Source organism: Rhamphochromis longiceps, linkage group LG7 (assembly GCF_057381845.1).
Source record: "Rhamphochromis longiceps isolate RC_006_pf linkage group LG7, R_longiceps_female_GT1.1, whole genome shotgun sequence".
In the NCBI taxonomy this organism is placed as follows: domain Eukaryota; kingdom Metazoa; phylum Chordata; class Actinopteri; order Cichliformes; family Cichlidae; genus Rhamphochromis; species Rhamphochromis longiceps.
The window spans coordinates 41,254,125-41,279,948 of record NC_140563.1 but is presented as its reverse complement, the minus strand read 5'-3'; the positions used below and the strand labels follow the sequence as shown (position 1 = coordinate 41,279,948).

Below are 25,824 nucleotides of genomic sequence, written 5' to 3'. Positions count from 1 at the left end.
GATTGAGCTCCCGCCTGTGGCCCACACACCTGCAGCTAATCACCTGTGATTCCACATTTGTTTGCCATCTCTTCTTAAGGCAGGGGCACTGAGCTGTACGTCGCTGGAATATTGAGGCACTCTAGTTAGTATTGCCCGGTTCTGCAGAATGCAGTCGTTTCTTGTGCTTGCTGTGGAGTAACCCTCGTCTCTGTGAATAGGTTTCCCGGGTCTATCTCGTACCGTGACCCCTGGACCCCTGAGCGTGAGAGGAACTGCCTGGTGTGTAGGGATGGGTACCGGTATCATGATGGCACCGGTTCTGACATAAACGGTAGTAACCAGACCGAAAAGCAGCGCACATTTTGGTGCTTTATTTCGGTGCTTTTTTTTCCTGAGCTGTGATACACTTTAGATTCTTGCCAATCATTTTAGATTTCCGAGGATAGTAGGCGGGGCCAGGTACGTACGTTCTTGTAGAGCAGAGCTACAGATTAAAAATGCCCAAGGCAAAGCGGTCAAAAGTCTGGCTGTACTTCACAGCAAAATATGCAAACTCAGCAGCCTGCAACAAGTGCTTAAAGCCGCTCTTCTCTGCGTGAGTAGCTTAATATTGTTCGTGTGTAATTCACGTTGAGTAGGCTAACCACGTTATTACATTAATGCATGTAAGGTGAACTAGCAAACATCATCATAGCTACATGCGGCTGTCTTCTTGTTTGATGGCAGATACTCCCTTCACCCTGGCCAAAAAGGCTAAAATGACCAAAGAAAAAGTGGAAAACAGCTAAACATGAGAGGTTTTTGGACAAAGTTTGTGTTAATTTATTTATTTATTTTTTTCCCATTGTTTAAGCACTGCTTCCAGCCAAGAGTGATACCATATCTGCCCTATAGCTGCAGAAAAGGCTAACATTGTTATCTTTTTACAAAAAACAGCTAAACATGAGAGGTTTTTGGACCAATTGTCTGTTCTCCATTCTTTAAGCACAGGTTTGAGCACCGTTTAAGCACCGGCACCGTTTCAAAAGTACCGGTTTGGCACCGGTATTGGATAAAACCTAAACGATACCCATCCCTACTGGTGTGGAGTTGGTGTTGACAAGGAGCGGAGCGAATGTGAAGCCTTTGTGTTTCCCAGACCCTGTGGACTTTGAACCACAGTGTTTATAGGGCACCCGGTGTGGAGAAATAAAGAACTGTTTAAATCGCATCTCTCAGTCTGTGTATTAAAAAAGAACATTTTATTTTCAGTTATTTAATTTGTCGAATTACTTTTGAGCCCCTGAAATTTAAGGGATTGTTTAAAAAGGAAAAAAAATGCCTTAGTTCCTCACATTTTTATGCAATCTTTTTGTTCAAACCACTGAATTAAAGCTAAAAGTCTGCACTTCAACTGCATCTGAGTTGTTTCATTTAAAATTGGGGGAAAAAAAAGTAAAATTAGAAAAAATATTTAAACACCTAACTGTATTATTTTAGATAGACCTCTTGAATAGTTTTATATAATAAAGTCCCAGTTTTCCATGCTGGGAATTTCCTTGAGGCAGGAATGACATGTTAAAGAAGACGATTTGAAAATGCAGATAGGCACACATCGTCGTGTGAGACAAGCTCTGGGTAACACAACTTTTACACGTACCTGCGCCAAAGCAAAAATGACCATCTGTCAGACCACCTGCATTGCATTCATTTGTGCTGCAATTTACATGAAAGAGGAAACAGAACCCATAAAAAGGCAAATGTGGGTAAATATAAACCATGCCGGGGAAGTTGAAGGTGAACACCTTTAGAGTGAGCTGAACTTCAGCGGAGCTGTGGCTTTTCATTAAATCCTGGATAAACTGGCTTACAAATTAATTCTCCTTTACTCAAGGGACACCACACTGTTTTTCTGTTTGGATGATGTTTTAATCCACTCATAAAAAAAATCTCCACCACAGATTTAAGAAAATAGGCTCAACTGGTCCTATGAGGCATGAAATTAAAATTGCTTCTACATCACATACTATAGATTTGATCAACACGAAATGTCCACATAGGCAAGAGATAGGCAGGTGACAGGGTGCACAGCGAGGGAACCTACTTTACTGGCATTATGAGGGGAAAAATTTTTTTTAATTAAAATCAAAGCATTAGTCAGTTTGTTTAAGCTATATACTTATACTCTAGTTTTTCTTTTAATTTATTTCTGACAAAGTGGTTGCTCAAGAAAATGTCCGTCCAGACCAGCCTTGCTGTTAGTGCCAGTTATCTGGACTGCTGCAAGACACATAAAGGCTTAAATCTACAGGATTACAACTGTTCTTTTCCAGAATCTCAGTGTGTTACTTGCCCCTCTTGGCCTCGTCTGCCCTTTATGCTGCAAAAATCTAGCTCCACAACAAAATCCTTGGTATGTATGAACAGCTTAGACAAGCTGATCCAGTTATCGGCCTGCCAAACTCACAATGTGACAATCACTGTAAACATTTAGGTCACAAATAAATTCAGAGATGGAGCTTCTGTCACTACAAACAATTCCAAGAAAGAAAAAAAAACCCCTCTATTGTCATTCCCATCTCTTCTTTTGTTGAATTTGTCACCTTAAAAGCCAAATCTCCTGTCAAGCAAACCTTCTGTTTGACATTTGTTTCAGTTCATACTTGAATTCTTTATGATTAAGGACTTGCTGATCGATGATGACTCATTCCTCCGACTGAATCGTTTCCCCTTTGTTTTGCTATTCAAGAACGGATGAAGAACAGTGGTTCATTATGATCATTTTAAAAAGTTCATTCATTTTTCTTGTTTTTCTTTTCTCTACATTCTGGGAGCTCCTGGGGCAGTTTGTTCTGGCAAGTCCTTCGTAGCCACACTTTTCTAGTGATAATGGGCTTCTGGCATATGGCATTTTCTCACATTTAGTGATTTCAACAGCTTTGTCTACTGTCCATTTCAAGTATATCTCAGTCTCATTCAGCCTTGCTTTTAAATTCTGTAATTGCTACACCAAATAAAAGGCCTGCGGTGCTCTGAGCCCTGTGAATTAGAAAGACACATACTGTTTGTCCTCTTGTCTGAGCACTGAGGCTGCTGTGTGAATTCTTGCCAAACCTGACAGCTTATCACAGAAGTTTGAACGTTAATACATACCCTCTACAAATAAAGTTGTAATTCAGGTGAGCAATGCTGACTAGCAGCGTGTTTGCCAATGTGCAATGGGAGTTGGACAAAGACACTGCTCTTGTCTCCAAAAGTAAAACGTGTGCTTGTGGACTAAACTTTGTTAAGCATTAAACAACTTAAAAATACAATTCTACATTTTGTTTTTAGTAATTTCACAAAGTGACAAACTATTTTATTTCAGAAGTACACACTGTCCAATCTTCAAACAAAAGATACGATAGTGAACAGGATGAAGGGAGGGAGTGGATAGATGATCATCATCATAAGAAAAAACAGACACAAACTATAAGGGAGAGTGAGCAAAAGGGAGCATAACAAGCAAAAACACAGCAACTCTCCTATTACAGAAATATTTCTGACAACTCCCTGTGGCTTCATCTTCCACAGTTCTAACTTTAGTCAGAGTCAAGCAGCCTATTCTCTATGAGAATGACGAGTTCCTTATGTTTCAGCGTTTCTCGGGGCTACTACACTCAGAGGGATCAGTGATCACATAGACACATTTCCATCTCTGACAGAGATGTCTCCTTTCCTCATCCACCAAAAAATGTTCCTCACTACAAAAGCTTTTTAAAAGCTGCTTCTGTTGCAGGCTTGTAAGGCAGCACGGAGGTGCACGAGAGAGGGAGCGTGCATGAAAGAGAGCGAAAGGGAGGAAGCAGATTAGATACTATCCTCTTAATGCCGGCGATACATGGGTGTGAACTGAGGAGTAGAAAATTAGAGGTTTGAGGATGTTTCTTTTCTTTAGCTGGCAGTTACACCAACTTAGCACAAAATAATGAAGTCGTCACTGATAAATGGAAATATTTAAGAAAAAAAATGGTTCATGTTAATGTCTTTGTAATCTTGCAAAAATGACATTTACATTAACTGAGAACTGATGGTGAAATGCGAGTTCTGCACAGAGCAGACGCGAGCTCCACAACTGGCCCCACACCCTGCAAAATTAAACCCATTTTTAAATTATTTCCCTTTGAGGAACTGGCTAGTTCCTCAAAGCATTCAGAGAATAATGATGATAATCAATGAACCAAATTTAAATAAGGTAATCTTCCCTGGCATGTTCATACTACAGATGTCATGCTGCCAGACATTTAGTAGCTGGTCACAGTACACAGTAGACTTACATGGTTCTTCATATCCAATTCAATACCAAAACAAAATGATCATCCCATGTACTCAAACATAAACTCCTTTATTAAAAACTCATTGACATGATGGCAAGACAATTACTATAGTTGTTAACATTATATTTAGTTGAAAAGACAGAGTGAAATTTTAATGATTATGACTGGAAACATTTTATCCAATGGTTAAAATGTTGATTTCACAACGGCAGTGCCAGCTGTAGCAAACATTGGAGGATAACGTGAGAAGGAAAATATTTTGAATGTTGTTTCTGAGAACGGATACTTAGTCAACTTGAATTCTTTAAACACATCTGGATGGTGGTCTTCTAAGTGCTTCACTAAATTGGAATATTTTTCTCAGTTAGTCCAAGAAACGCAGTAACATCATTTGTACATTGCCTTTTGCAAATCAATTTTCACACCCTAGTTACCCCCACCTCAAATGCAAAATACTTCCATATCCAACTCTGGCTTTCTTATCAGCTGTACTAGCTGCCATCTTCCAGATGTAGTTTGTGCTGCGCCATTTGTTGTTTTTCTTTGTACAACGTTAGATTAGAGTACGTATGTTCACATTTTGGACAGAGAGGACAGATGGTTTGAAAGAGGAGTGAAAGAAGCCATCTATGTCCACTGTGAGCGACCATCTTTGAACAGAGGCGGGGGTTTACGACACCAACTCTCTGCCATCTATAATCCAGTTTTGAGATCCCGTCCCAGACGCCTTAACGCCCACTCACATCCTGGGCCATCTGACCTCAGGAATTCGCATGATAAGGTGGGGCCAGGTTTCACAATGAACACACCCGAAACTCTGGCTGATTGGGACCCACGCCCAGTTTCCCACCTTGGCTCAGGCGATTAGAGGATCATCAGGGGGTCCTTTTGTCCCTCTGTGGGGGGTCACTCCCACTAGGTTTATATCTGGGACTCTCCACCATTTGACCTTAGAACTGAAGAAGCTTTTCGGATGAGAGGTGAAACGTCTTCAAGCAACTTAAAGAAGTCCAGACGCTTTTCTTTGCAAGCTCCTTTGACTACGATGACCTGGATGACTGAGAACCTTCACAGACAGTACGTATGTAACAACTCTTTAGTTCCATGTATTGTTTGTTATTGTGTCTGATTGGCAAATTCCAGTTAGGTTATATTGCCACCTATTGACAGCTTGACAGCTCTTCAAAATTAAGTGGAAAATCTCTATTTTACAAAAATACTTTTGTACATCCAGACATGCAGTATCCTCTGCAAGCGCCGCTCTGACCACCCACATTGCACGCCCCGCAATTTCACTACAAGTATGTGCATTAACAGCAACTTCTGTATCAACTGGCTAAGATTTCACGTGGAGGACCATCTTCAGTGATGACAGCTGGTCTGTGGCTAAAATCGAGCAGTTTGCAGCAATTTTCTATTGAAGAGTCCATAGTTTCCAAGCCAGAAGGCAGTGTGTCAAATGTGGAGACTAGGAAGGTGCTCATCGGTTGCGCACTGTGAATTGCTGGCCACAGGGAGAGACTGTCAACGCGTTCTCACGTAGCAACCTGAGGCGTCTGAGGGAGAACATTCAGCAGAAACAACTACAACTGCTTTCCATCCTGCCATTGCGTGCCTGCACAAAGCACATTGAAAATGCAGGAGTTTTTTTTTAAGTTTTTTTTTAAGGACATCAGCACATACAGTAACTTAAATTTCTTTTTTTGGACTTTGTCCACTAGCAGTAAATTAAAAATAAGGTGGACAAAAGCAGGGGCCAGGTACTGCCTCTTTTTAACTTGGTAACCTGGGAGATTCATGGCCAAAGACTGGCCCATGTCATTTTCTCATGGTAGAGAAATGTATTTAATTTTTTTTTAACAGTTTCTATCATAATAGTTCACAGTTTATTTGTGCTGCACAATATAGGTAATTTGTCTTAATAGGCTAAAATTAGGCTGACTTATGAAATGACTTAATTCTGTAAAGACTGTCCCTTTACTCATGGCCTCTTTTTATCGGGATCAGAAGCATTGTGCGGGCATATCAGCAGCACTGATGCTCCAAAAACATGCCATTAAAAGTTGTTATGCAATATTACACAGATCATACTGGGACCTTAAAACAATGTTTTCCTCTTAATATCTCTGATTCATTGGTAGAACCCATCTGATCGACTGTGATGCAGGGGTTGCACTGCTAGAAGAATTGAAATTGTGAAGAAAATAAAGTAATTGTCAAAATAATTTTTCCCCACCAAACTGGCCCAAGAGAGAGGAGAACGTGAACCGGCCCATCAAAAATCTGACTGACTGTCCCGATTACTCTCCTGTCCCTGGATCAAAGTGTTGAAACACAGGAAAAGATTGTAAAATAGCAGCCATGGTGACGATCAGGGCAATCGTGGCTCAAGAGTTGGGAGTTTGCCTTGTAATCGGAAGATTGCCGGTTCGAGCCCCGGCTTGGACAGTCTCGGTCGTTGTGTCCTTGGGCAAGACACTTCACCTGTTGCCTGGTGGTCAGAGGGCCCGGTGGCGCCAGTGTCCGGCAGCCTTGCCTCTATCAGTGTGCCCTAGGGTGGCTGTGGCTACAATGCAGCTTGCCAGTGCGTGGATGACTGGATGTGTGAAGCGCTTTGGGGTCCTTAGGGACTAGTAAAAGCGCTATACACATACAGGCCATTTACAAGGGTGGACGAAAAAAAAAAAGAGATATTAAAAAACCAAAAATGGATGGAAAATCAGGTTAGGTTTTTGATTTTTAGAGGCTGATTTCCTGAACCTTTTGATCACACCTCCTCCTTTTTGATAATTCAACATAAGCCACAGGTTATTGGAAGTTTCCGGATTACTGGACTGTGGACTTTTAAGTCTCTAAGGTGGTGGAAGAAGATAAAGGAATTGGGACCAGAAGGAGCACATTGTGCTTATTGCAACGAATTAGGAATACCTGATTAAGGCTTTGAAATTTGTTGGATGGACAGAAGGCTGATTAAGTTGAGTTAACTTTCATGACTAGGTTAATTTCATGGCATAATTTGGACCTCCATTTGACAAATAAGTAAGCGCAAACTAGACTTTGTGCAGGGAGGTGTGTATCTGTGTCCATGCTGTGTGTGTTAACCCAAACTGATACAGGCAGGCGCGCGCGCGGGCACACACACACACACACACACACACACACACACACACACACACACACACACACACACACACACACACACACACACACACACTCTTATTACATTTCACCTGTTTGACTTTTAATTTCCGCATATTTCTTAAAGACCTTTGCAGGCAAAAACACAGAGTGATGATTCAGTTGAGGACAGGCAGGGAGGAAAGTGGAGCGCGATGGCAAAATGCAGAGTGAGGGAGAGAAAAACATGAAGAAACCTCTAACGCTCTTTTGCTGTCCCCCGCCTTCAGCCTCTCAGCAGGCTTTTACCTCCTGTGGTTTTGCTGCTCCACAGAGACATGAGCTGACATCAAAAGTGATGCTAAAAAGTACATGTGCACGCAAACACACAGGCACACACACCTAATATTCACCTCCTGTGCTCCACTACCCTCCGTAGACATAAGCTGATTACCCTGCAAATTGAAAGCTCATATAGCAGATGGTGATTCATATGCATTTTAGATGCACACATGTATAATGTGGCTCAAACACTGAGACACAGACTCACAAAAACGGGAAAATATTCCACAGACAGACTCAGACTGTGTATTAAACCAAAAAATTCTTAGATATATATCTCTTACACACACACACACACACACACACACACACACACACACACACACACACACACACACACACACACACACACACACACACACACACACACACACACACACACACACACACACCATGTCATTTAGGCTGAAGATGAAAGTCACTAAATTAAAAGGCTCTGCGTGAGTCTACCCTCTTCCAAATATATCGGTCTCTCCCCCTTTCAGTCTGCATCTCCCTCTTTTCTCATTCTCTTTCTTTCCTGTTTGTTGCAGTCACCGACTCTACGATGCTGATGTGAAATCTCAGTCCCTAATAGGATAACGGTGTTATAGTTATTCTTAAGGATCTACCAAGCAATTTCACAGGTTAGTGGCCTCAAATGCCAGGAGAGGGAAACAATTTCAGAGAACTTCGCAGTGCCAGAATTATGGCAGGTTATAGCTTTCAGTGTTGTGATTTCTTTCAGTCTCTTTTAACCAGCTTTTAGTCTAGATTCGATCAAGCTCTTTTCTATAATCATCATTATTACTGATGCTTTTAATCCTGTTTTTATTCTTTGTCATTTCCATGTTTATCTTTTCAATTTATTTTTTATTTCATTCTTTGGTTTGTGCGTCTTGTGTCCTGTGACCATTCATCAGTGAAGCCCTTTGAACTGTGCTAACCCGTATGACAGGTGCAATAGAAATAGAATTTTATTGATTCATTTGTTCTGGGAGGCACGTTTGCTCTACAGTATAGGCATTTCTCATATATGTATATATAAGACCAATGCAAGGTGCATTCTGCCTGGGCTGAGAAGACAGTTTATTACTGATGGCATTCATTCCGTCCAGCAGAGTAAACCTGTGTTTGTGCAAACACCATGTACAAACCCCCCTCCCAAAAAACTTTGTTTTAAATTGAGATTTAATTTATATGTCTTCTCGTCTCATACAGACTATCCGTGAATTGTGGTATGGGTGATCTGTGTGGGAAGAGAGAACGGTCTTGGATCATCATGCGATGAGTTCAGAGATCTTTAAGGATGCTTAAAATTGCTTAAGAAGTTTAAAGAGCCTTAAACTCCCACCTAACAGATTGCATGTCATGTTTTAATAATTTTCTGATAATTTATACATAGTTATATATATATATATATATATATATAAACTAAACTATAAAAACTATCTTATCTTATCTTAGTTTTTATAGTTTAGTTTATATATAGTTTCTAGCAACCAACCGCTTCTAGGAGGTCAGTGACCAGTCTCTAGGTCTGCGAGTCTGCAATCGATTTCACAGTGACTGCCAGCAATCTCCAGTAACCACTGACAACCAGTCAGGAAATAAACATTTTTCCCTAGCAACCACTGGTTATTAGTTGGTGACCTACTGACCTACTCCAAACCTGTGCTACTGGGGTCTTAATATGTAGAATGGAATTAAGTTTGCACATATTTCTCGCATCTTTGTCACTTTCCTCCAGTGCCACCACTGTTTGGAATCTCTTTTGTTTTTTTTCCATTCTCATGATGAGTACTGCCGATGAACAGTAGCATTATATGTGCAGATTTCTTTTTTTTTCTTCTTCTGGTTCCATTTATTAAAAGAAATAAAGATTTACTGCTGGCTGAGTTGTGAAGGGTGTCCGAGGTAGTTATATTTAGATGAGGAGGAATTCAACAGCATGGTGTCCTAAAAATATGGAGCTTTTCAATGCTTGTAATGTTAGTGAAAGCAAATCCTGTCCTTTTCTTTAATATTTCGAAGCTGAAATCCAACCACATCTTTATCTTGTATCTATCTTTTAAAAACACAGCTCTAAGAATCAAACAAGCTCTGTCCAGACTAGTGTTTTAGCACAATGTCAGGAATAATCTCTGTCTCTGAAAAGATCACAAGATCATTCACATGCACTGGGTATGCTGGTGCAAGAAAGCAGATGACTGGTTGACCAGATGTTGGTTTGCTTGATTTGGCATCATGGAAAACGTAGGTTAGGAGTCATAGCAAAGCAAATAGGGTGAGATTATCTACTGGCAGAGGAAGGCTAGGAATGGGAAACTGATCACCCCGAAGGAAGAGGAAAATCAGTAAAAGTATGTGAGAATAATTAGTGTATTTTAGCTATGAGACCCATTAAGGAAAAGTGAATGTGGGTGTCAGCATTTTCACTAGATCAGCACTGTTTCTAAAAGTCTTTATTTGGATGCTAGGCGTAAATGTATAAAAAGTTACACATTTTAAAACTAAAACAAATTAGTATGGCTGTACCCCAAGAGGACATAAATATAATGATGATACATCGCAATACGTAAAGAGAATGATGCCATTGTGGACCTACATTCATTTTTGTGGTCATTAAGGCTGTGTTTGGGCTCCTACGCCGCTCGTTCTTGTACTCTGTTCATTTACTTGATTAGAAAGATGATAGTGCAAGTCTAAAGAGATGGATGGGAGTTGGTGACTTTGCAATCCAATAAAATCTAGCTCCATGATTTAATGAATGTAGAGGGGGAAAAAATGCAATCTTGCTCTTCATGTTTGCCTCTTCTCTTCTTTGTTATTCTCATCATCCTCCCCATTTAGTTTTTTGTTTTTTTCTTAGCTCTGCTCAGCTCGCTACACCTATCTGTTTGAGTTATCAGTGGGACTGCTAATGACTGCCTGGCTGTCTGCTGTGATAATGGGCTAACAATATGAGGTAATGAGCTAACAGTGAGCTGTTACACAACTAGGCCGTTGATGTCTATAACATACTTGGGTTGAGTGAAGCGTGGTGTGTCGCCGTGTGTGCAACAGAAAAAGGAAAGAGGTAAGCAGGAGTTAAATTGGGATTAAGGGCTCACGCTTAGCAAAGAGGCTCTCAAAGGAAAAAAAAACACATAGCCAAAATCACTTACTCATTTCTATTGTGGAAAAATGCATTCTTTAATTCTAAGAGGCTAAAATAAATAGCCTAGCCCCTTATCTTTATTCCTTTGCATGAAGTATCTGACACCCACCTCTCATCACCTACTCCTAGCACATTTCCAGAACATAATGATGTGAATGATGTGTGTGAACAAGCAGGGGAGACTGTGAAGTGCCAGTCAATCAGATGCCGTCAATGTGCTGAGGTGAGCTAAATCAGGAGCGAGTGGGTGAGTCTCTGCTTCTCACTGTAACTTAATGTGACGTTTTAATTAAAGAGTCCATATATAACGGTGAAGACCTTAGCTTGATGAGGGACCCCGAAAGAGTCACAAATGAAATGCTGCATATAATGAACGTGTATGTCTATGAACACCAGTAGAAAAACCAAAGTTCTGTTTAAGCATTAACCGTGATTCCTTCGTTAAAACTTGAAAGGATGTGATTAATATTAATATAGTCTTCAGTAGAAACAGATACTGCACAATCATTGTTAACCAAGCTTATGATTTTGCAGAACATGAAACTCCTGGACATATCTCAGTCGTGGAACTTAAAAGCTATAACCATTTATCAAAACCATTTCTTTCTGTATGGTGATTTTTACTGTTTGTATATCAGCAATATCAATAATAACAATAATAATAATAATATTTATTTATTGATGTTCTGTTGCTATTACAAGCAGTTATTTCTTGCTTTTGCATATTGTATGACAAAGACAAAACTGAACCATTACAGTCTTAATGCAAGTACGGTAACTGTGCATTAAATATGGCAAACTTTACTATATTGTGAATCACTTTTAATTTAATTAAACAAAAAAAGCTATATCCACGCAGGAAAAAAATTCACAGCAATGTGGCGACTAGAGACTCTTTAAAAAAGAGAGAGAGAGAAAAAAAAAACAGAATCAGCATTGAGTGACTAAAGAATAAGGATCCCATATCCTGGGAAGGATACTGTTGACTAACATATAACCTGGTTGTAAATAAATTAGAAGGTTACCTAGGTAACTAGATCACGGAATGCCCAATTACGACCAGTCATCAGCAACAAAGTTATTTGTGGCTTAAGGAGGTACACACCCCAGCCTATCTGTTCAGTGTGTGACAGCTTTGGACCCGTCAAGAGGGTTCGTTTGAGTACTGTGATCGCTGGGTGCTGTCTCCTGGTGTTAAGTGAACTGTTTCCTGACCACTACTGAACCCTAATCTACAACTGCCTGGGTAAAAATCTCTTTATCAAGACCATCCATCCATTTTATTCTACTTATATAATTGAGGGGGCGACTGGAGCCCATCCCAGCTGTCATGGTACACTTTGCCAAGGTTATAGATTGTCACAGGTAGAAACAGCCATACACACAATTACAGTAAACTTAATCCCCTGCATGCCTTTGCATATTCTCCCCTGTGTCCCCACTTCCTCCCATATTCCAAACTCCACAAAGAAAGGCTGCAGACTGGATTCAAATCTAGGACCTTCTTGCCGTGAAGTGACACCACTTCATCCATACACCACAGTACTGGCTATTGTTAATGCCAAATATGTGAGATGGACCAGTGCTTCATAAAATAAACCCCAAAATGCGAGTATGAGAGAGGAGCTGAGCTGCGGGGACAAATTGATCCTGCTGATTACTAAGTGCAGTGCGAGCACAGGCCAGCGGGTCAGTGGTGAGGGGGGTATAGCCGTGACTGGTGTGGGTACAGGCTAATTTAAGCTTTCTCCTGAGGTAGCTGTACAATGGACCATAACATTTTGAGTTACTGAGGTAAGCCAAAGGAATTTTATAAAATATTATGTAATATTATCACTTTTATTTTATAATTGTACTGTTTTGTTTCAACTCATTGTTTGAAGTCCCTTAGACTCCAAAGCTGTATGTTTTATTTAATGATCAGGTTTTTTATTTATTTATATTTTCCCTTCAGATATCTTCACCTTTACTTTCTTCTTGCTTTATTGAAATGGAATATGTAAGAAGAACCACTTTGCCAAAAACACGATGTTCTTCTTCTAGGTTATTTTGACTTCTTGTGAGCAATGTGTATATTTATCCTCTTTATTTTTAGTCATCTGTGTGGTTAGCATTTTGTTGTTTGCTCTGCTCAGATTAATGTAACATCAATAAAGATTTCGCCCATACACAGTGACATTCTCACTGCATGATGAAATAATTCAAATTAACACTGCATGCTGCAACATGTAAATTTCAGATATATAAATATTATTCTTTCTTATTTCTTCTGTTCTTCTTGGCAAATAAACATTTTATATGACTGTCACATTACATCCAACCCATTAGCTGATAGCCACACATTCTGTTATTCACTCATGAAATCTAATAAAGCAGAGGTACAACAAATAATGTGATAAAAAAAACCCAACAATTTTCTAAACCAAGCAGACAGGATATTTCTGTGCAAGCATTACAGCTTCAACCGAAAACACCCAATAGAGGGCAGTTTACGCAGAATTTCAATACTTTGTTATGATAAATTACTAAAAATCTGCACCTTAAAATCTCTCTGGATCTGCACTGACTGCTGTGAATACAAAGGTGTTTTATGGGCTGAAGTCGAGGCTCTTATTTCTGAGTAGAGTGAGCTGATGTTTGATTGACAGAGGTGCAAAGAAGAGGCAAAAAGAAGAAAAAGACAGTTAAAGCCCACCAGGAGAGAGACATGCACATACACCTGTGAGTATGTGCATATTTTGTATTTTGTCTATGCTTGTGTGCTGGCTTTCCGTGTTTCAAATTTCATGTGTGTATTTCATATTATGCACACACACTTTCCCACACAAGAGATTATGGCAGCTCAATGTTGAATGAACGCTGATAGTGTGGGTAAATCACAGACCAACCATATGTTTCACTGCTTCCTCCTACACGGTCTAACAGTATTCTCTGGTTCCTCACATGGTCACGGATGACCAGACCAACTTTATTCAAAGGCAGCCTAAAGAAATACTCTCCTCTTTGCTTTCTTTACCAGTTCTAGGGTTATTGTTTATTTATTGGGTGGCTTGCAAGTAGGGATGGGTATTGATAAGATTTTAACGATTCCGATTCCATTTTCGATTCTGTTTAACGATTCGATTCCTTATCGATTCTCTTATCGATTCTCTTATCGATTCTCTTATCGATTCTTTTTTTTTAAAAAAGGAGAACACTAAAGTCGATTAGCTTAGAACTGTGTTTTATATCTTCTCTTTGAACAAGATAGAAATTTAGGAGTAACATGGCCTTACAAACCCAACAGTGAGATCTTAAGAGATCCAGCCTACGGCTCTTCAATGGGGTGTCACAGGGTCCCCAGGAAAAAAATGTATATGTAAAATAATAAAATAAATATTCTCCTGTAGCAATAACAAAGTTTAACATAAATTATTCTGTAGCAATTACACAAGAATATCCAGTAATGTCCCTGCCTACAATTAAACACATTCACTTACCAAAGTGAAATCGGGGGCATCTGCTGTGGCAAATGGGTGCAAGCCTTTGACCACAAACTTAGACACTGCTGGGTGACATTCGTCTATCCTGGCCTGAAAGGAGACGCTACCGGTAGACTGCAGCGAGAACTGCCAGCATCTGAGCCAGCCAGACTCTGTCTCTCTCATCATGGTTATCTAAATGCAACGCACAGTAATAGCAGGTTTTGTAATAAGGTAAATCGCGCTAACATAATATGCAATGCTAATTGATTAGTTACCTGCAGTATTAACGGGAGAGGACGTGGAAACGCTACCGCTGCTGCTGGGTTGAGCTTCGCTAGTCCGGAGCGGATCAAAAACACGACATTCGTTGAAAGCAATCGCGTGTTTTTTGAGCAAATGCTTTTGCATATTCGTAGTGTTTCCTCCCTTTGATGAAATCTCTACTTTGCAAGTATTGCACGTTGCCCTGTTGTCATCCTTTCTCATAAAGTGTAACCAAACTTTTGAGCGTTTGTGCCGCTCAGGCGCCGTGTTTCCTACTGGGTAAAAGACGCTACTCAACGTGATGACGTCATTCGGGGCGACTGGAATCGATAAGGGAATCGTTTTTAAAAGTGGCAAACGATTCCAAGGAATTGAAACAGTGGGAACCGGTTCTCAACAAGAACCGGTTTTCGATACCCATCCCTACTTGCAAGAACCCTAGCAAGACTCTGATGGGAGGTGTTATGAATTGTATTGCATTGATTTGGGACCCACAATGCAGACTTGAAGATTAACTTAAAGTGAACAAAAAGCAACCCTTTACTGAGGCTAAAGATAGCAAAAACCTACCAACAGAACACACACATCCAGACAACAATACAACATAACAAAGAACAAAGGCAAAATCAGGCTCCAAATGGAATCACATGGGTCACACCACGGTAATGATACACAGCTGAAACTAATCCCAAAAAACAAGACGGGAGAAGCAAAACAGAAACATTTGGTGTACGCAACACACGGTTACCAAAATAAAAGAGGATGTAATAAGACAAAGAAACACCTAACACAGAAAGAAAGATTTGGGGGAAACAAATAAAACAAGAAACGAAATACAAACTGTGAACATAACCCACATAACTAAAACTAATTAACAAAATAAGAGTCTAACTGAAAATGTTAAGTAACAGACATTGAAAGTCCAAACTCAACACTGAGTCAAAGACACAGGACCATGACAGCAGGTCAATGGTTACTGTTATCCTCAAAGCATTTGAAGTATTTCTGTTGACTGAAACCAGCATAGCTCATCACTTCTCCCATCTATAGCCATCCAAGTAAGGTTCCACTGCAGCTAGTAATTCAGTGAAAGTCACTCATAGGGTTTTTGACTTAAGATTTGCTCTTATTTACAACATTAAAAAAAAATCTAAAGGCTACATTGATCAGGTTCATTATGTTTCAAAACATTATTAGAAACCACTTCAATACCTTTTGGACTCAACACAAAAAAGCATCACAATTTAAACTACAGAATTTTTTTTTAAAGCACACCTAGGGCATTATCCACTCTTGTTGGATGGCATCTTCAAACAATTTTCAGTTTCCTGTTTACCTAAATACAATACTTTATAAAACCTCATAATTCATGACAACACAGGGAACGCCTGAATTTAGCAACAGTTAAAGGGAGACTTATTGAGCTTATTTCTAGAGTAGTCGGAGTGCAAAGGTTTGGTATGCCTAAAGCGATGACCATGATGAGGTAAGCACATAACTTAGGAAATCAAGTGTTCAGAGTAGTTTGAAGCATACACTTTTGGCTACTAACATTTCCATTTCTAAATATACTTTGGTTTCCTTGTTATTTTGAAAAAAAAGAACAGCAATTATACACTGACCAGCCACTTTATCACATAATTAACAAATCACACTGCAGCAACTCATTGTATTTAAACTTAACCTAACCCAGACCTTCCCAAAGTGTGGGGCCCGCCGCAGAGCCATGGCACCGTATGAAAAGGAAAAAAACAAAACGCTTGGACACTGCTAGCACAGGGCGCCCACAGAAATGCAAAGCAGGAGATGAAGCATAGCTGAATAGGTTTCCAAACCAATTTCATTCTAGCCAAAGACTAGAAAATATGGTGAAGCATATCTTCCCTTTGGTTTCACCTGCACAAGTGCCGAGGTAGGTCTCCACTGCAGAATTGGTTTTCCCTTGGCTCTTCAAATCACGGACAAACAGTATCCCACAGTTGTTTATGTTTTTAAACCCATTTTGTACAGAGAGGCATTTTTAAAAAAAATGTATTGATAGCAATGTTGAATATTATTACACAGGAAAACAAACAAACAACTACACGTAAAATAATCACACCGTGATGCCTCTGCCTTTGTAAATGGAGGGACAGTAACTGCGTGTAAAACCTGAACACAGCCAGATTAACAGTAACAGTATTTTGTCTCTATCTGCCATTCTGCAATTCATCTCATGTAAACAAAAGCACAGCGTGACGTGAAAAAAGGCACATACCTTTGACGTTGCCTGACGAACTCTGTATTCCTCGTCCACACGTAAATGCAAAAAATGAGTTTAAAAAAAAAAAATCGCAGTTTTCGGTGATTCCAAACGCTGTTCACGTGTGGACGAAACAGCTGCGTTTTCAAAAATACCCGTGTAGGTGTGGATGTAGCGTAAAAGAGTTAGTAGTTTATTTTCTTTCTACCTGTAAGTTATTGCAGATTACTTGTATTTGCATAATTGTTTACTAAATGTTTGAGGTGTGAAATAAACCGCAATGGAGCAGAATATGGGTGTGTGTGGTTGGCGGATGTGTTAGTGAGTGGGGGGTGGGGGGTGCGAACATTTTTCATGTAAAACAAAGGGGGGCCCAGCAAAAAAAGTTTGGGAACCACTGACCTAACCTAATTAAACACTCACACTCAGATGTATGCAGCGGTGGAAACTCACTATCTTGGCCAAGGACACTTCAACATGCAGGCTGAAGGAGCCAGGGATAAAACCCACCAACATTATGTTTGGTAGATCGCCCACTCTACTTCCTGTCACACAGCCCAGATCATCTCATACCAGTTTCTTGAACATGACAATGAGTTTGAGATCTGGTGACGCTGGAGGCCTTTTGAATACGATCTAATAGAGCACCTCTTAGATGTGGTGGAACAAGAGATGTCCATCATGGATCATGCCAGTATGGACTAAAATCCTTAGGAATATTTCCAGCACCTTGTTTAATCTATACCATGAAGAATTTGGCCAATTCTGAAGGCAAAAGTGGTTCCAACTGAGTACAAATAACGTGGTAAGTTTGGATTTCCTACAATTTGGTTCTGAAATTTCTGTGGTTTTAACTAATTAATTAATTTGCAGTGACTCTTGATCACATTTAAATCCACATAACTAAGTCTAACTACAGTTAGACAGATATAAGACAGATTTTCAATGGAAAACTCATTTAATTAGAGCAGCACTACACGGTTAGACCATTTAATGTTCTCTTAGTGGAGTTTAGTGTCTGTATATACAATTTTTATATTAACTTGTGGTATCTTGGTGCAATACTGAGAAAACACTTTAATTGAAACATCTCATGACAAATTCTGAGGAATATGTGTGCATCTTCTGAGAGGACAGGCTTGTTTGATGTTGGTTCAAGGTCTCTAATAAGAATGTTTTACAAAATGAATGTGCCTTCAACTAAATTTAATCTAAAGTGTAGAAGCCTTTAGATCACAAGAAGCGTCCTGTAATCTATCAAAAGATGCACAGATGGAAGAAAATGTTTTTTCCCTAATGTAGCCTAATACTAAACACTTGGTCACCCATCTATGTATGAATGTGTGCATAGTACCTTGTATCGCTATAATAATAATAATTTTGATGACCCTTACCTCCAGGACAAATGTCTCTTATTCCATTTATTCTGAGGAGTCAGGCTTCGTTTCCTGCGCCCCATTGTGCCCTCAGCTTCAGACACATCTGGGAGAGAACATCTGGGTGTTTTCATTAGGCCCAGGGTGGCTTGGTCTAAAAACAAATAGAGAGAGAAAGAGAGAGAAGGGAGAGAGAAAGGAGTTTGATTGCATCAGAGAGGTGCTGATTAGGGCTGGGCCATATTATACCGTTCACGGTAATACCGGTATAATGTTAGGCAACGATAGGAAAATGAAATATCGCGATAGAATGGGAGTAAAACGCGCATGCGCAGTGCCTTTGTTTTCATACGCACATGGCCGATTGTTGAGTGAAACAGATGAACCAGAATTGGTTTGTAAAAATGGTGCAACTTCCGTGATGTGGAACTGGTTTGGTGTTTGTCCGTCAGATACACAACAAAGCACATTTTTTTGCAGAACATGCAAGCGGCCGTTGTTATTGTCGTATTTGTCGGACTAAGATGCTCTTAAATCTGGGAGTAATCTGGGTCCTAAACTCCGTATATTCAGGTCAAACAACACTGCAGCATCACTTAGAGTTAAAAACTGTCTAAATTCTTTCATCTTTAATAAAACGATCAGCATTGCTGCTTTACCAGGTGTAACTATAAAGTTTAACTTCCAGGCATCCATGAAAACAAAAGTTATTACATTTAACGGAGTTAGAAGTTAGCAGGAAGCTAGCGGAAGTTAGCTCGCTAGTTTCGCTAGTTACCCAAGCATGATATTGCATGTTCTGACTGAGAGATTTCTGAAAAAATTCAAACGTACAGCTCTGCTATCACTTCCAACATAAATGAAGACAGGAAACTAAACAGCAGTGACGTTTGTAGGGTTACTGAAGTTGGGCTAGCTGGTATATAATGATGTGATACGTGATCGCTAGCGACACAGCTATGTTAGCATAACATAAACAGTGAAGCTGGAGGACGAACACTAACACTTTTCCACTTATAAAAGTTAACGTGAAGGTTCTTCATGGTTAGAAACAAATGCAATCGCATGGCAGGATGCTGTAAACGGACCAAACTTCAGTCAGGAGAACAACTGAGATAATCCATCCACAATACGAGGTTAGTCATTAATATACTGCAACAACATGGGAATAGAGCAGCTGCCAGAGAATTCAACATTAATGAATCAATGGTACAGAAGTGGAGGAAGCAAGAAGAATGAGTTTAATAAAGTTTGATTTATCTGACTGCTTTGTTTCGCTTAATGTGCCTTATAATCCCGTGCACCTTATGGTCCGAAAAATACGTACTGCACACTGCAGTTTAATGTTGCAAAGCACCTCTTTTTAACTTCAGTGGATATTATACATGGTTATGCTCAGGACATGTCAGCCCATTTCTACTGGAAATGCCTTTTGGTTAAACTTTCAGCAAGGAATTTGCATTTGCACTGTTACATTTTTATAAAGCTTTAATGTACATAAAAACCAGCTTCTTGTTTAAGTGAAAATAAATGGAAGGTTGTCTTTTTGCGCTAGTAATGTTGTGGAGTTGTATTTTGTCTCGCATCAATTATATCGTCGGTTATATCGTTATCGCAAATTTTCAAATATATATCGTGATAAATATTTTTGGCCATATCGCCCTGCTCTAGTGCTGATTCAACTATATGAAAAATTCTGTGGTTTTCTTGATTGGATTGCATTACAGGATGTCATTAGTTATTCAGTGCATGCTGCCTCCATCCAGCAAATGTGACAGATTTCACACAGCCGCTTCAAACAAACACAGCATCATACCCAACACTCCAGTCTCTCTTAGCCCTCCAAATTTCTGCATGGCTTTGATAGCGTTGGTCAGGGCCTCCTTGGTCTGAAGCTGGCCAGTCACGGGATCAGGTGGCGGGAGGTACCCAAACTTACTCAGCCAGTCCTGGAAGGGAAACAGAATACATCTGAATACAGGGTACATCGGGTCAATAGAGTTTACTCCAGATACTTCACAGATATTAAGTATCCTAAAGCTGCTATGAAGGTTGGAGGCTCTTTGGGTTTTCTGCTTTAGATATTGCACTTTGATATACAATCCTACCTGGACAATTGTTTTGCATAAGTTATTTTTTTGTTCCTCCATGAGCATGTATATGTTTTGGTAAACACTGATCAGTGAAAGTCTAATATGAGCAAAAAACTGATCCACTTTCTCAACCATTCACCATTGTGCTTTAAAGATGTTGAAATATGATGGAGTCATTACGATATACCTCTAATTATTTATTACATACTTGTTGCAGTCCTCTATATTTTGCAGTAATGGAACTGAGTAAGACTATCATAATCACAACATGTTATGATAGTCTGTATCAGTGAGCTGCATATTGATTTTGATGTAGCTGAACAGTTTCATCAGCAACTATAGTCAAAATATAATATATACATATATACTAAAATTTATGTATAAGGACATAATAAACAAAACATCTGGTCCATAACAGGTCTTAAAATTAGCCAAATAAACCTGAGATATACAATAATACAACATATTACACCGTGTCATTATTTATTTGAGAAAATTATGCCCGTGTGTGAAATATTATGTACACCCTTATTGCTTCCATATGAATTAAGAGGTTAAGTAACAGTCAGGTGCTGCTTTAATCAAATGCACTTGATTAACTGATCATTAGGAAGTGTTTACAAAAGCAGTTTGCTGGTCTGGAGCAATCAGGTGTGTTTTATTACAATGCCAAGCAGGAAAAACACCTCAGCAACGATCCTAAAGAAGCAGTTGTCAGTGCCTATAAATCTGGGAAATGTTATGAGGGAATTTCCAAGCAATTTGGAGTCCATCATTTTAAAGTGAGAAAGATTATTCAAATGTTGAAAACAAAACAAAAAAGTAATGGACATCCAAGCATATTCACCCCAAGCAAATTCCCAACTATAAGACTTCTGGAACGGATGAGAGTCAGATGTTTAATCATGATGCACAGAACCACATTGGGTAAAAACCAAACATAATATATCAGCAGAAACACTCCATACTCTATCAGATATATTGGTGGAGGGGTGATGATTTAGCCTGCCACAGGAGCGGGGGACCTTGAGCGTTTCTATGCATCATAGTATTCAATAGTCAAAAGTGAAACTATCTGTATGACAGCTAAAGCTTTGACCTAAATTGTGTCACACAACAGGACAATAATCCCAAGAACAGCAGTAAACCTCCAACAGAACGACTGAAAAAGAAAAGAATCAATATGTTTTAATGGCTCTTTCAGTGTCTAGACCTAAGCTGTGGTGGGACTTTTATAGAGCTTTGCATAAATAAAACCACAAACCACAATGACCTGATACAACATTGTAAAAAACACAAAAACACAAAAACAAAAGACCAGAATCCCTCCAGAATGATATGAGAGACTAATAAAGTCAAACAGAAAACAATTACTTCAAGTTATTGCTGATAAAACGGTTACAAGCAACTGACACTGGGGTGTACTTAATTATCCACACACTTTCTGCATTTTGGCTAATTCTTGTTAATGCATCTCTATTTATCTTGGGGACCAGTGAAGTGGCTGCCAATCAGCGCACTCCAGTCAATTTGAATAGATTTGAAACATCTAAGATGTGACAGATGAAAGCATCCGAGCTACAACTTGAGTACTCCTCTATTCCCTTCTCTTTCGCTTACTTTCCCACCAGAGCTCTTTTGTTGTCTTGGCACCTTGATTTTTTTTTAAATTATTATTTTCCTTTCTTTTGTCTTATCTCCACTAACGCCTCCTCCTCCATTCTTCTGTCCGGACATACAATAAGAGATGGCAGATTTGAAATAGGTTTTTGATCAGCACTCATCAGAGGTGAGTGACAGAGATCGATAGCGAGGTATCTTTTCTGTACCGACAACACTGGGAAAATCCCATTAACTGAATGACTTCGCTTTAGTGAAGCACTTTGCTCCCTGATTACTTCCCTCCTCATCCTTGGCTTTGCTTTCTGTCCAGAGGACTTGGAAAAAGTTTACAGGGGAATTGAGCTGACCCTCAACAACAGTGCAGAAGATAAGAAACAATAACAATTTCCCGAAAGGATGTAATGTCATGGGTAAGTGGAAGAGGTCAAAGAATTTAAAATAGTTAAATTGACTGTGTGACTCAAGAGACAATATCAGTGGTGATTTTCTCCCATAAAAAAAAATCAACCCCATAGGTCTTTAGTGCAATCAGCTTATGATTGCCTATAGTTACCTTTTATTTCCAGTGGCCTTGTGCGAGGCAGGATGAGTCACTTCTACAATTGCCCCAGAATAAAATAAACGTATTTATGTTCAAGTGACAAAGCCCCCTAAGGGCCACGGTAATTATGATGGGGCAAAGAAAGTAGCAGAAGGCGAGGAGAGGTTTCTGGAACAATTTCACCTTCATCTCATGTGCAGCGAGAGGAGGATAAAATCTAAAGGGGTTAAAGCTCCAGGAAAACTTGTGATAAATAGAATAAATTTATAACATGACCAAAAAATTTTGGTTTGTGGCCTTTTTTATGACCATGAAGGGCAAAGAAGGTACTCAGATGCAGTAGACAACTGTTCACTTTCAGTTTCAGATGAAAAGTCAGCATTTTGTGATTTAACCACGACAGTAACCTATTATAACCTTAAAATAACTATTAAAATTAAATTTAAATTAATAAATGTTTGGTTAACTGACAACACAACCTTTCCCTAAACACAAGCCGACTAGTTTGTGCTTAAAACCAGCTAGATTTATAAACACACTGTTTTAACTGCCAAATTATCTGTAGCACATCTGTTGTCATCACATGAGTCCTATCAGGGGGTGTGAACAAGCAGTTCTTACCTCCAGTTGAAATATATATCCAAAACAAAACCTGCCAAAAGCTACAGATTCTTTAATTTGTCAAGGCTCACACCAAAAGAAACAAAATCCCCAAAAGAACCACCGAGCTACAGCTTTTAATGACAGCTGTATTCCAAGTAAAAGACACAAAGAGTTCAATTGCTCATTTGCAGTTTCTTGTGTAATTCTTGCATTAAGCCTGTTTTATGTTGATAATATCCTCCCAAGTGGTACCAAATAAATGATTTGCTAAAATTGCAATGTAGTTAGTCCTCGCCTTAGCCGATAGGGCTTACGGCAATCTTCCAGATGTCTCAATAAGGCAAATAATTTTAAAAAGAATAAATAGTAATCAGTAAATAATAAATAAATATGTTACAATGTACAGGTTTTAAAGGTTTTACAGGATTTAAAACTCTTGACAGGTTAATTCAACTTTATTTCAGAAAGAAAATTCAGATAGTTGGTATTGACCTTAAGTGCAAGCGACAAAAATGTTTTACGCTTTTGTTATATACTAGACACCAAGAAGTTGAATAATAAGCATATTTAAAGCGACAAAAAAAGGGTAAAACTCAAATTCAGCAGTATCCATAGTACTCCACAGCTCTAAAGCTAGACACAACAGGAATAAATTCATGTAAATTGTGGCAAGTGGTGGGACATCTCTTTGCAAACAATGCAAAACTACATACCAGCAAAAATCTATTCATAGCATAAACCTTGGGGATACTTTTTTTTCTTTTGATTGGCCAAATGCTTCAAGCATATTTTGCACCCAAATGTTCTACTGTAAATGACTGTGAGTGTGCAGAACACTTACTCTTCTCACTGTTAATAAACTAATATACATCTTCTAAATAGTTGTGTACTGTAAATACACTCTTGAAGGTTGCACCTAACCTGTCCAAGTTACCTGTCCAAACAACAACAATGACAACAAAAAAAGACACACACAAAATGAAACTGTGTAAGGACTGGATAACAACTTTTGCATACAGAAAAAGAAAATATTCAAAGCTAAAAGATGCAATTGCAGCTGTAAAAACAATGAAGGAAGACAGAGAACAGCTTAATTAATTTAAAACACATTTCAAATTTAATATACTGAAAAAACAATCACGCTACTTCAGCCTTAAAATAAAGAATCAAGTGTGGGAGAATAAGGGAGAATCTGCCATGCTCTCCAAATCTCTGATTAACTCTAAAAGGACAGATGACCCTTTTCTTTAATATCTAATGAAGCTTATGCACAAGTTCAATAAGGAAGATCTCTAATCACTCATCCGCCTGCTTTCCTGGGTGTTCAGCGGCTAGTCTATTCTTTACATTGCTTCCATTTTCCCACGCTGTCAAACTTAGCGATGACACCAATGAAATAGTCCAATTATCTTCTTGCCTGCCTTCTCCGTTACATTCTGCGGACTTTAAATTTCAGTGCTTTTCTGCCATTCTGACTCTCATTTGTTCCACTCGCATACTGCCCATTTCCACCTCGTCCTGGTCACTGAGAGCTCCATCCAAGCCTCCATCATCTTCACCACCACCAGCGTATAGACTCCAAGCAGTCCTGCCCTGATTCAAGACAGCTGGGATTCTGTTCAGCTGTGGTTGGTCGTCTAATTGACAGTTTAAGAGAACTTGGTATCCCAAATAAATCATCTGCAATTCTTCCAAATGATCTCTCCTATTAAAATGAAGTTGAACATAACATATTGCACCTTATTTATGATGCAAACAAGGTGATTACAAATGAAAACAGGAGGTGTGATCTTGTTTTGCATCTTTTTGATGAACAACACAGAAGAGCACTTGCACTGGTGGAAACTGCCACATTACAAGGTAAAAACAGCAACAACGGTGCTACCCACACTATGTCACTGCCCAGGCAATCTTGGTATTGTAGTCCTTGTAACAACCCATCTTAGCTACACCCTCAATTCTGAAGACTGGCAACACTATTAGTTTTAAGCCTAATTTAGCATCAGATTTGACAATTGCAATTATGACAATTATTGATCTTGCAAGCAATCGTAACATCACCTCACCCTCAACTTCTTATCATTACTTAAAAAGTAATGATAAAGGTTATATTACCGTACTATACCAGCGTTGAATATAGACCTGCAGTCTTGGGTGGTCTCATTATTTGTCCAGCTAATGCAGTATGCTTTGAATTCTTGCATTTGTGAGTTCTACCTCTGAGAAACTTTCACCATCATTTCCATTTCAGGTGTCCTCTGGTTCTGACAATTCCTCTTCTTGTTCCATGGCACTGTCAAAGTCTATGGTTTCCTCAGGGATATCCCTGTACTTTGTTCTGTCAGATCTCAACTATTTTATTCTACAACACGCTCCCGCTTGTGTAATGATGTTATAGGATCTTGGTTCCTCTCGGACTCTCACAAATAGAATGCCATATGTTGACTGTTCCCATGAATACTTTAATGCATACCTACCTCTCTGAAGAGAAAGCACCAAAGCTGTTTTATTGAAGCACCATTTCTGCTGTGCCTGTCTGCTCATCTGAATTTGATGGGACCACTGGTGTAAGTGTAACTCTGGACCACAGAACGCTGCTCACAAGGAGCTTTGCAGGTGAAAGAGTATTCCAAAGAGTAGCCCAGTGGACTGGTACCTTCCCTATAGTGTGTTGAATGCACACATGTCGGCATGTTTCTTCTAGCTTTACTTGTGAGTATCCCTCTTTCTTACTGAGGATTAT

General features: G+C 39.3%; 1 protein-coding gene across 1 annotated transcript in view; it reads right to left on the bottom strand.

Annotated features, from left to right (window-relative positions):
- The window catches only part of LOC146665882 (matrix metalloproteinase-17-like), a 97,290-nt gene that overhangs the window by 33,040 nt on the left and 38,426 nt on the right, over positions 1 to 25,824 (bottom strand). Inside the window, exons 2-3 of the mRNA XM_085413667.1 lie at positions 20,038 to 20,170; positions 18,240 to 18,375 (exon numbers count right to left, since the gene is read on the bottom strand). Of these exons, the coding sequence (XP_085269793.1) occupies positions 18,240 to 18,375; positions 20,038 to 20,170 (269 nt within the window). The remainder of the gene's footprint in view (positions 1 to 18,239; positions 18,376 to 20,037; positions 20,171 to 25,824) is intronic.